Source organism: Antechinus flavipes, chromosome 1 (genome assembly GCF_016432865.1).
Source record: "Antechinus flavipes isolate AdamAnt ecotype Samford, QLD, Australia chromosome 1, AdamAnt_v2, whole genome shotgun sequence".
Classification (NCBI taxonomy): domain Eukaryota; kingdom Metazoa; phylum Chordata; class Mammalia; order Dasyuromorphia; family Dasyuridae; genus Antechinus; species Antechinus flavipes.
This window is the reverse complement of record NC_067398.1, coordinates 261,452,166-261,464,761: the sequence shown is the minus strand read 5'-3', so window position 1 is coordinate 261,464,761 and position 12,596 is coordinate 261,452,166. Positions and strand designations below refer to the sequence as shown.

The window sequence follows — 12,596 nt, the reverse complement described above, 5'->3', positions numbered from 1 at the left end:
ACTAGAAAGCTGGTTAAGAATTCTTGGACTGTTAGAATTTTGTGGAACTGTAGGCCAATGTGGACTTTCGATGTGATTTAATAGGGTAGTGAAATAATCTGCTAAACTTCTAGAGATTTTAAAAATCATTGATGCTTTTTTCTAATTTATTTTCATAGGAAATTATTTGTCTATAAGTTCATTGAGAATTTCATTATTTTAATAAATTAATTCTTTTATTGTTGCAGCTCCTTTATAAGGGATTGTATGGGATAGAAATAAATTGTTCAAAGAATTGAAGTATACCCTTCAAGTGCATGCTTTTTTGGTATTTTAACCACAGTCAAATGGAAAAAATGTTAGATGTGGACTGAGAAGAAAACTGGCTTTAACTCTCAAGTTCTAACTTTTACCTGGCTTTGTGGCCTTGACCAAATCACTTAAGCTTCTTCATATAGAAAAAATAAAGGCTTGGATTTAAGACCTCTTAAGACTTTTTTTCCTTACTTAAATACTGTCTCCCCAGTCTTTGGCTGAAAACATTGCCAATTTCTCCCTTGTAGTATTTTTGAAAGGAAAGTGCAAGAAAAATGTTAGTTATATGATATTATTATATTAGTTATACTGTTAAATAGCAATTGTAAAGAGATTAAATATGTGACTTGATTTATTATGATTGTCATGTTATTGTTAACTTACCTTTAATAATAATTGTAGTAATAAACCATCTTATATATTTTCCTGTCTTCTTGAAAAGAGTATGTTGATTTAACCTTGTGTGGTGGTTTAAGGTCATAATCATGACTATCAGTTGTTCTTCAGGCATCAGGAAAGACCTAATATAGTATGTAGTATTTGAGCTGAGCTTTGAAGGAAACAGAATTCTAAGAGACAGAGGTGAGTGAGGAAGCAAAGCATTCCAGGCTGGAGCTCAGCCAGTACAAAGGCATGGAGTTGGGAGATGGTTTGTTGTGTTTGAGGAACTGCAAGAAAATTAATTTGATAAGATCTAATAAAACTGGAAAGTTAGATTGAAGCTGGACTGCAAGAGTAGCTGAGATATAAGCAGCTTCAGACGGCTTTGCTTTTTATATATTTTCACTCTCCTCACAGGCTTTCAAAAGTGACATTATCTTTCCCTATAGGAGTTTGTTGCTTCCAGTCTGTGACCTGGAAAATGATATAACCAAGCATGTTAGCATATGTATTACATATGAGTAAATAATCCCCAAGTTAAAGTCTAAGAAGTTTTCCTGTGAAATAATTTAGTTAAGTAAAACTCATTGGCTTTAGTGCATTGGCATTTTGATATTTGCTGGCTCATAATTCTTTTTAAATGGACTGAAGCTATTAAGATATTACTGTATGTTGCATAAAGGTGTAGATTACATACTTTGTATGTAATACATAAGCTTGTATGTTACTTATTATCCATATAGGGTGTTACTATATTTAGAACTCATTTGAATAAGAATAAAAATCAATAAATAAAATAATTTATCACTTTCCTTCTTCAGGTCCTTATGTTATGAGCAGTGTTGCAACAAAAATTTTTCAAGAGCTCTTGGAAGGTGTATATTATATACATAACATGGGAGTGGTACACAGAGATCTCAAGGTAAGTTAGAGAAACTAATGCATTTAAAGAAATGATAAGCTTTTTTTAGAGGCCATATCAGTAGGGATTCATTAAATAAATTAAATTTTTTTAGGAAGTTATTTCATCTTTGGATATTTAATGTTGATTCTGTCTTCCCTTTATTCCAAATCATCACAAATCTAGATCCTGAAAATAATTAGATTGGGTAAAGGCAATAAGAAATGAAGATACTCTAACTTATATTACTCTCATATTAAAAAAATCCAGATGTTGGAGCAGCTAGATGGTGCAGTGGATAGAGCACCAACCCTGAAGTCAGGAGGACCTAAGTTCAAATCTGACCTCATACATTTAAGACTTCCTAGTTGTGTGATCCTGGACAAGTCACTTAACCCTAATTGCCTCAGCAAAACAAATAAATATAAAATAAATTAAAAAAATAAATAAAAAATCCAGGTGTTCAGCTATTCTATGCACAGTAGTGCAATGGAAAGAGCACTAAGTCTGAATTAAAGGACCTGGTTTAAAATCTCAGTTCTGCCCCCATGTGATTTTGTGCAAGTCACTTAATCCCTTGGAACCACATAATTTCATCAACTGTACAGTAGAAGGGTTGGTTTAAGTTACCTTTATTATCTTTCCATTTCCAACTCAATTAGCCTATCATCATTACTATAAAGGATCATTGCAAATATAATTATGAGAGTGAAAGTGCTTTGTGAGCTATATACATTATTGCAATCTTACAGGGAGAATTCGATAATGCTTTTATGTATCCCAAAGTACGTCACTCAGGTAACTGAGAGTTAAATTAAAAAGGAAATCTATAAGTCACTACACTGTTCTTTTTTCCTTCAGTTTTGATTATCCAAAATGATATATATCCATAAATCATCATCTTTGAACTCTTTGTGATCATAGTTTTTAACTTTTCTGTCAAAAATTTAAGCTTTTCTTTTCATATAAAGATTAACTGAATCATGAAAAATATTTTTTCAAAAGAAAAACACCTTTAAAAGCAAAATTAGATTAATACTGTAAATCACTTTTTATTTATTGAAAAAAGTTTAAGAATCAATTGTTTGTACATCCAAGATGTACAGGATGCTGCAAATAGTCTTCTCTAACCAGAAGATGCTATTTGAGTTGGTGAAATGCTATGAAACTATGAAATTATGAAGTTTTATTTCAAGAGTTGGGATAAGTCACAGTAACTATATATAGAATCCCATATCTTCAGTGGGAGAAGTTGTTTTAAGTGTTGTTTATATTTTTCTCCATAAAATTTTCTGATGTTATTTTTACAGATCACCTGTAGGGATAAAGGTTTTTGTGATAACCTTATTAGAGTTTCCTTTAATAGATGAAATTCTGGTAGTAGAAGTCCTGTAGGTAGAATTCCTTGATTGTTGGTCACTTTCAGAGGATAAGAGAGAAAAAGGAGCTTGTCAAGCAGTGTTGTATCTCTTATATTGGATCTACGCTGAAGAAACATAAAAATTGGAGCTTCCCCATTTCTTGTTAAGATATTAACATCTGCTTCAAATTCAAGTAGTAGATTTATTATTGCTTCTCTGCCTCCAAAACATGCTTCATGAATAGCAGTTTGTCCTTCATGATCTTGGGCATTTACTTTTGCTCCATTACTTAAGAGTAAACGGATACAGCTTATGTCTGCTGCTAATAACCTGCCTGCTTTAGTTGATGCAGCACATACCGCCAGTTTAAGGGCAGTATTCCCAGTAGCAGAGACAGTACAATTTACATTTGCTCCACAAGCAATTAGAGTTTCCGTCATCTCCTTGTTCAGTATGCCAGCAGCCATGTGAAGGGGTGTCATGCATGATTCATCAATGGCATTGACATGAGCACCATTCTGGGCTAGAATGGAGAGAACTGGATAGGTACCATAACGTATGGCCAGGTGGAGCGGTGAATATTTGTAGTCGTTGTCTACTCGAGCATTAACCAGAGCTCCATGCTCACATAAGATATGAAGACACATTACAGCATGATTCTGTATATCTGTCAGGATTCTTTGAATACGGTTTACTGGTTCTGTCCAAGTGGCAGGGGTAATTGGCCAATGTAGGAGCATGAGATGAAGTGTGGTGTGACCTCTGGTGTCCCTATAATATGTATTGATCACAAGTTAGCTCTAAAATGTGTATTTAATAAATAGAGGGGGCATTTGGAGAGATACTAAGTGCTGGTAATTAGAATTGTTTTAAGTGAAACAGACATCAAGAATGGTAGATACATAGTCTCATAGTAATTCTGGAGTTAGTGAAGCCATCTTTTCTCAATTTGCTTCATACCACCCTGCTGACCCAGATGGAAGGTGGAACAAGTTCCACATTTATTCTGTTACCAAAGTTATAACTAAGATGTTCTCCCACATTTCTTTATTTTGGAGAGGAAATGCATATATTTCTCTTCTAAAATCCAGTTTTCCCTAACATACTTTAAAAATGCCTTTTGGTCCATTAGTGTGACTAAATTTTTCAGAATAAAAAAAGAACCCCACTTGCATTTGATATTATGTAGTTTAGGTTTTTAATAGTTAAGTTTTTTTTTTAATGTATTCATTCAACTAGATTGTAAGCTTCTTGAGGGCAGGGACCATGGTTTTAACTGTTGAATACATTATATGGAGTCAACAGATAGATTATTTTTGTCTGACTTTGTGCTCTTATTGCTATAGCAAGCAGTATTTTATTTGTAGGTTCCCAGATTTTTTTGATCATTAGGTTAATGAATAAATCATTAAAGTATGGCCCTTATTAGTCATACAAATTATTTATAAAGAATGAGTCAGGATGTACTTGGAAAAAAAGTCACATCCTAAACTTTGAGCTTCCTTAAAATGTATTCTAAGGAGTAGTTTTGAAAGTATACATTAATAAATAATTATTTAGTGGATAACTCACCTTATTTCTGGATCAGCGCCATGTTCTAGCAAGCAAAGCAAACTTTGTGCTTTTCGGTATTTAGCAGCTAGGTGAATGGGAATGATAGATTGTGTCTGCATATAAGCAAAAATATTTAAAGGAAATAAGTTCATTTTGTTCATATGACTTGTATATCTGGTATAATTTTTTGGGGGGGTATTATGCTCTAGGTTGAATAAGTTTTTCCTTTCTTTTTCTTATTTTAAATGATCACAATGTTATTTCACTTTTAAATTGAAAGGCTACTTTTTGCCAAAATTTACCAAAAATATTCATTTGTAGAAGTGACTGAAAAGAACTGTGCTTATTTTCTCGTCTAACAGTTATACTTTTAAAATAATAATCACTTCAGAGTAATTTAATCTCTAAATTAACTCATTGGGTGAAATGGTTGAGAACTAGAAATTTTGTTATTAAAAGAGTATGTCAAATTCAAAAATCAGGAAAAACTGCATATTTGAATACATTTCAGAAATGCAAATATATGCCTTGTATTCATACAGCTATTTGTGTACCAATTATTTTTAAAGTTATGACCAGTTTTTTAAAGACCTCCTTTATGCAGAAACATATAGTGAGTCTTCAAGATAAGGAAAGTAGATGGGATCAAAGGAAAGAATGACTTGTATTTATTTTTAAGTAAATGGAATTGATATATTTTATTATTATATTACCTACATTTCTCAGTGTACTTACTAACCAGCCCTTTTTACAAAGAATTTAAAAAGGAGGAAAAAACTGATATCAAAACTAACCACTTATTGGAAAATTATTGGAATATTATGTGCAGGTTTCCATAACCATAATCTCTTATGAACTCCAGATGTAGGAAGTATTTATTCACATTTCTTATTTAGGACCAAAACAGTGACTTTTAATGATAGTCTTACTAATTGTTTTTGAACTTCTTCACAAATCATCAAGAAATTTATAATGGTAGACCAGTAGGAAGTAGTGATAGAGGAGAAATTGAGAAAAGTCCCACTAAGTCATCCTGACATTTAGCATTTTAAATGATTGCTGTTTGAGCATAGTGCTAAATAAGTTTGAATCATTCAAGCAAAAAATAATTGATTAATTATGTGCTAAGTGCTAGGCATTGTGCTACACCCCAAACATAAGGATAGATATGAAATAGCATAAGCTTTTAAGGAGCTTACATCTTGTTAAGCGAAATGAAAAGTAATATATTTTAATTGTAGTATATCTACTGTAAATATATATAAAGTAAAAAGTATGTTATTTTTAGTGACTGAAGAAACCACTAAGCATTATTCATCATTTACTATATTCTGGGTCCTGTGTTTAGGTACACAAAGATAAAGGTGAAAAAATCTGTGGTCTCAAGAAACTTGTCATTAGGGTAGACAACATGTACACATATAAATAGATGAAAGACCTGTAGAAGGTACTTTTGGGGGTGGGATGGGAAGAGTCAGGAAAGCCTCATGGAGAAAGTGATATTTGAGCTGATTTTTGAAGGAAACAGGATTTTAAGAAGTGTAAGTGAGGAGGTGAGACATTCCAGGAAAGAAGAGAGCCAATATAAAAGCATGATGGTATTAGGAGATGGAAAGTTATATATGAAAACCAGTTTGGAAGAACCATAGGGTACAAGAAGGGAAGTAATATGTAAAAAAATTACAAAATTAGGTTGGAGCCAGATTGTAAGGAATTTTAAGTGGCAAACAGAAGTTTGTATTTGATTTTCCAGGTGATAATTACACAGATGATAACACATCAGCAGCTGTGTTGAAGATTAGATTAGAGAAAGTAAAGACTGAATACAAGGAGACCAATTAGAAAACTTTTATAGTAGTCTAGGTGACAAATTATAAAGACAGAAGGGGGACAAATGCTAGAGAAGTTATGAAGGTAGAAACAATGAGACTTGGCAGTTGATTGACTATGGAAATTGAGAGAATGAATAATGTAGGGTAACTCTAAGGTTGAAAACTTGAGAGGATGAAAAAGCAAAGTTAGGTACAGGTATTTGTGGGTAAAGATAATTTTGTTTTGGAGAAGTTGAGTTTGAGACATCTTGAGTATCTTATAGGACATCCAGGTCAAGATATCAAATAGGATACAATTAGAGCTAAGAAGAGAAGGAAAGGGAGGAAGGGACATTCACTGGATATATAGAACTGGGAGTCATATGCATAAAGATGCTAACGAAACTCTGGAAGCAGATGAGTTTTCCAGAAGAGAAAAAATGAAAGCTAAAAGGTCTCAGGATAGAACCTTAGAGAATACCCACAATTAAGGTGGGGAATACATGGATTATGATTTGGCCAAAAAAAAAAAAAAAATACACTGAGAAGAAGCAGTCACATAAGAAGTTTAGTACCAAGAAAAAGCAGTATTTTGAAAAAAGCAGTTTTTAGAAGAAAGTATCCACAAGAGAGTATTCAATGTCAGATACTATAGAGAATTCAAGAATGAGACCCCCTAAAAAAGCTGATATGGCCATCGTAGTGAGGCAGTTAGGTGGCACAGTAGATAAAGCACCAGCCCGAAGTCCAGAGGACCTGAGTTTAAATGTGGACTCAGATACTTACCACTTCCTAGCTGTGTGACCCTGGGCAAGTCATTTAACTAATTGCTTCAGTAAAAAGAGAGAGAGAGAGAGAGACAGAGACAGAGATCATAGATAACTTTGAAAATAGTGATTTCAGATGAACATTGAGATCAAAAACCAGATTTCAAGGATTTGAAAAAATGAATGAAAGGGGAGGAAGTGGAGGCAACAAATATAGTTTTTTTTTTCCCCCCTATTATATTTGATTATAATTGGAAGTAAAAATTTAGGAAGATAATTTGAGGAGGTAGTAAGATCAACCAAAGGTTTTAGTTTAGTTTTTGTTTTTCCTAAATGGGAAGACACGAATGTATTTTTAGACAGAGAGGAAAGAGCCAGTTTGTAAATCATTTAACAAACATTTATTAATATGAAACACTTTAATTTGGTTTGGGGATAGAAGAAAAAATGAAAGTGTCTTCAGGGAACTTATTTTCTTTAGGGAAACAACATGTACATATATAACTGTGTATTGGTCTCAGATCTAGACTACCTTTTCAATCTAAATCTTTCTCCCAGGGCTCTCTTAATGCTCTTCACCAGCCCTGTATCTTATTCACCTGCCTCTCCAGCATTCTTGAGCCTAACACAGTCTTCCCCATTGATCTGAAGACCATCCCAGGAACCAGACTAACTTTCTCCCTCCTCCCTCCATCTCTTCAATAGGCCCACTTTACGCTGTTACCTAATCTGATCTCCCAGGTCATACCTTTCTCTTGCTCCTCTTTTCTGTGAGACAGGCCTCCTGAGACAACACATCATACCACCTGCCATGAGTTGGATCTTAAGGAAAGACCTTGGATAGTGCAATCACCTGGATTCCTTCATTGGACCTCTTTGTAACCATTGCTACTCTACCTGAACCCATTCTTCAACGTTTAGCATACTCTCATCCCGATATTCTACTCATTCCAGTTATTCTTACTGCGTTGATTCTGATGTATAGTCTCCATTTCCCATCCCCAGCTGTTTGTTCCCTTATCTCCTGACTAAAAACCTCTCTCTTCTACCCATATCTTCACATTGGCCAGCACCTTTAATTGTGCTCTCTGAAATGTCTTTTAATAATGAATTTTTTGTCCTCTTAAATCTTTTCTTTCTCATTTCTTCCATCTTCTTGTACTCATTGAGACCTGAATCCCTTCTGATGTCACTACATTCCTACTCATCCTTTCTGGTAATGGTTATACATTTATTTTCTCATATTTCCTCCTTGCTCATGGTTCTGGACAGGAGGAAGGGGAGTCAAAATATTTTTTTACTTCCTCAATGAGTTCAGTACTTGTTTCACTCAATTCCTTCTTATTTATGTTTCTTCAAGAAACCCTATTTTTACAGTTCCTAAATTTACTCAATTTCCATGATTTACTTCTTCAGCCCACTTCAGCTATACAGAGATAGTCATATTTTTGATGTTGACATCACCAACTAGTGTTCAACTAACCAGTTCATGAGCTCTTTATGTCTTATCTGATCATAATCTCTTTCCTCTTTTCCTGTGCCTCATCATCTCTAACATTGTTATTTATTCTCATGGTGACTTCCATTATACACAAAACCATGCTAGTTGAGTTCACTACAGATTTATATTATATAATCTTAACTGGTCCTTCACTGCAAGCAAAGTAACCTTTTTATGTCTCCCTAATTGGGTGACAATCCCACTTGCCCACTTGTGGCTTTTCCAGTCTTTTCATCTCTCTCCAAATAACTCATGATTCCCCTTCCCCCGGCTTTGTTAACTGAGAACCTTGCCTCTTACTTCACTAAAAAAAAAAAAAAAAGAGGCTATTTATTGAGAATTCCCTCTTTCCTCCTCCTCATTTCAAACTCACTTTTTTGCTTCTACAGTAACACTATCCCTTGTATGTATCCTATTCTTTCCATTCAGACAACCACCACAACCTTCTAATTAAAGCCTTTGCTTCAGGTTTCTTACCACTCCAATCTGTCCTCCACATAGCAGTATGAGTGTTTTTCCTCAAGTGCAAGACAGACTGTGTCACTTCCTTACTAAACTTCAGTATCTCCTGCATGCATCCAGGTTCAGTTATATTTGGCATTTAAAGCCCTTTAAATTCTGGCTTCTTCCAACAGTTCCAGTCATCCTCTTCAGATTACTCTGTGATCTAATTACATTGTTCTCCTTGTTGTTCCTAACACAATGTTCTGTCTCCCAACTCCGTGTCTTTGCATTGGTTGTCCCTTAGTCCTGAAATAGTCTCTCCTCACCTCTACTTTCTAGCTTCCCAGGCTTCCTTTCAAACTCAGTTTAGGCCTTTCTAGTGTTCCACTCCCCTTTTGTATGTATGTTTTTTTTGCATATTGTCTCACCATTAAATATAAACCTCTTGGTGGTGGGAATAAAGACCATATTTTTGCCTGCCTTTGTATTCCCTATGCTTAGTACCGATGCCTTTCAAGCTCTATAAATTTGACTGACTTATATGTAAGTAGATATAAAGGGGGTAGCTAGGGTGGCACAGTGGATGGAGTGCTGGGGTCCAGAATCAGGAAGACTCATCTTCCAAAGTTCAGTCTGATTTTGGATATTAGCAATGTGGCCTTGGGCAAGTCATTTAATCCCATTTGCCTCAGTTTTCTCATCTGTAAAGTGAACTGGAGAAGAAAATGGCAAACCACTCCAGTAATCTGCCAAAAAATTAAAAAAGCAACCAAACCAAATGGGATCATGGAAGGTTGGACATAACTAAACAACAACAACAATAATAAAGTAACTAAAAAGGTAATTTTGGGGGAAAAGCACAAGCAGCTGGGAAGATTAGGTCAGTGCTTATGTAGAAGGTGACACCTGAACTTTAAAAGAAACTAAGGCTTTTGAAAGGCATAAGAGAGAAGAAACTGAATTCCATGCATGAGAAAAGCTTGAGCAAAAGCATGGAGGTGGAATGTGATGTGAGGGATATCTAAAAAGGCCAATTTGACTGGGTCATTAAATGTGAAGAGGAGTAATGTATAAGAAGCCAAGGTTGGAAACAGGTTATAAAGGTTTTAAACTGTTAAATAACATAGGATAATACACTTAAGTAAAGCTGAAAGGAACTTTAGAGATCACCTGGTTTGAGCATCCTGCTCAGGCCTGTGCTTTAAGAATATTACTTGGGCAGCTAAGTGGAGAGTGGATCAAGAAAAGAAGTGCCTGAATTAAGAAGGATCATTTAAGAAGTTAATGCAGTAGTCCAGACAAGAGATGATGACAGCTTGATAGGTTGGAGAGAAGAGAAAATGATGGCTGCTAGGAATATTGTGGAGGCAAAATCATCAAGACTTTTAACAAGTGTGGGGCAGCTAGGTAGATAGAGCACCAGCCCTGAAATCAGGAAGACCTGAGTTCAAATCTGGCCTCAGACACTCAACACTTCCTAGCTTTGTGACCCTGGGCAAGTCACAATTGCCTCATCAAAAAAAAAAAAAAAAAAAAAAAAAAGACTTAACAAGTGACTCAGTATGTAGGGTGAATAAGAAGTTAAGAATTTCTTAAATAATATTGGTACTTTTAACAGAAAAAAAGAAAGGAAGAGAAATGGATTTGGGGGAAAAGGTCCATATTTTGAATTTGAGACCCACTAGGCCAGGGGTCCTCAAACTTTTTAAATAGGGGGCCAGTTCACTGTCCCTCAGACTATTGGAGGGCCGCACTTTAGTAAAAACAAAAACTTTGTTAAATAAAGAAATTTCATAGCTCTGGGTGAGGGGGATAATCTTCCTCAGCTGCCACATTTGGCCCATGGGCTGTAGTTTGAGGACCCCTGCATAGACCATCAAAGTCAAAATATTCAATAAACTGTTAATTATATGAGATGGCATCTTAAGAGAGGGATTAGGAAAAGATACACAGGATCTAGGACTAATTTAAGAAAATAGAATAAAGTCACCAAGAGAGCATAGAGGGAGGAAAGATTACAGGATAGAGCCTTGGAGGATATCCACACTGATAGAATGGGGCATGGATGTCAGTATAGAAAAAACTGAGATGAAGCCATAAGAAAACTAAAAGCAGTATCCTGATAAACTCAGAGGAAGATACATAGTGTCAGATGGTGCAGAGAAGTAAAGAAGATGAGCATTGATTTAATATTTAAAGAGATCATTGGTAATGTGGGAGAGAACAATTTCAGTTGAGTGATGAGATCAGAAGCCAGATTAAAGAGGATTAAGAAGTGAGAGGAGAAGTAAAAGCAGTGAATGGAGACAGCCTTATCTCTTAAAATTTTGACTATGGAGAGATTTAGGTTAGTAATTTGAGGGGATGGCAGGGTCAAGTAAGAGTTTTTAAAGTTGGAGGATACCTGGGTGCATTTATAGGTAGCAGAAAGAAAACACCATAAGGAGATACTGAAGATTAGAGAGGTGGGAATGATAATGGATCATTCTGCTGGAGGATGGAAAGAAATGATATTGGTCCAAGGATACAAACCTTGGTTGAGAAGGGTCATTGTCCAAGACCAGAGTTAGAAAGAGAATGGAAGATGATGTGAAGGGATTTTGATATGGAGAGTAGAAAACAAGAAGATTATTGCTGCTTACATAATGAATCTCCTTTAAACCCTTGAATAATTTTATTTCTCTTTGTACAAAAGGGGTTACCTGGTTCAGAAGTAATCTGTAGCATGTGGAATTGGCCAAAACAGTCATTGGCTGGTTCACAGGATGATTTCTTAGTAGCGTTTCAATGGTAGTGCAATCTTCTCTCATTATGGCTTCATAGAGTTTGGTGTGAAGTGCTTTTGATCTTACTGGTTCAGTGGAAGAGGCTCTATCAATTACTGGGCTTCTAGTTCCTCTTTTGGTTATATTTCCCATGATAAAAATAACTTTTTAGACAGTGAGAAATTAGAGTTCAGGGGAAACTGTATGTTGTGGAATGTAGTCAATTTAAAACTCTTTATGATGATTCAGTTTGGTTCTAGAACAGTTTTGGAATTATTGCTTTTAAAGCTGTAGCTATGGACACTCAGGTGAATGTCCACAGAGCACACACTGCAGCAAAGAAAGGAAAAACCGATGCCAAAACTAGGGAGATGGACAGGAGACAAAATTAGAAAGCAACTCTTAATTAAATCACATGTTTTCTTTGGAGGCTAGACAATGCTAAGAAGACAAAGCTATATACAGCTGAAAAGTTGTCCCAGTGCAGAATCTTCTAGAAAAGTAAGTTGAAGGCTAGGTGACATATAGTTTCAAGAACCCATTATTTCTTAATCCCTAATGAGGGTTTCTTATCTTCCCCTTACTCCCACCCTCTCATCTCCCTGAGGAATCAAAATAATTAAATTTGGGAGGTGTTACTTTTGTGCCATTTCTGGGCTGAGTGTGGCTCTCTTTGTCCTACTGTACAACCATCAACTCTTATCAACCAAAGAATTATCATTGGTTAAATGTACTTTACAAGCGACATTCTCTATCCCAGATCTGTGATGCTGTCGTAGAAGGGAGGCCAACATTTGTGTGGGAGAAAGCATCACTT

At 35.3% G+C, this 12,596-nt stretch overlaps 2 protein-coding genes across 2 annotated transcripts in view; one reads left to right on the top strand and one right to left on the bottom strand.

The window, feature by feature from the left end:
• The window catches only part of EIF2AK1 (eukaryotic translation initiation factor 2 alpha kinase 1), a 38,839-nt gene that overhangs the window by 14,669 nt on the left and 11,574 nt on the right, over positions 1 to 12,596 (top strand). The window contains exon 11 of the mRNA XM_052000861.1: positions 1,497 to 1,597. Coding sequence (XP_051856821.1) covers positions 1,497 to 1,597 — 101 coding nt within the window. The remainder of the gene's footprint in view (positions 1 to 1,496; positions 1,598 to 12,596) is intronic.
• Positions 2,656 to 12,208, bottom strand: ANKRD61 (ankyrin repeat domain 61). The gene is made up of 3 exons (XM_052000873.1): positions 11,717 to 12,208; positions 4,510 to 4,604; positions 2,656 to 3,708 (listed from the first exon to the last, which is right to left on the bottom strand). The coding sequence occupies exons 1-3, from the start codon at positions 11,930 to 11,932 to the stop codon at positions 2,763 to 2,765; spliced, it is 1,257 nt and encodes a 418-aa protein (XP_051856833.1). The 5' UTR covers positions 11,933 to 12,208; the 3' UTR covers positions 2,656 to 2,762.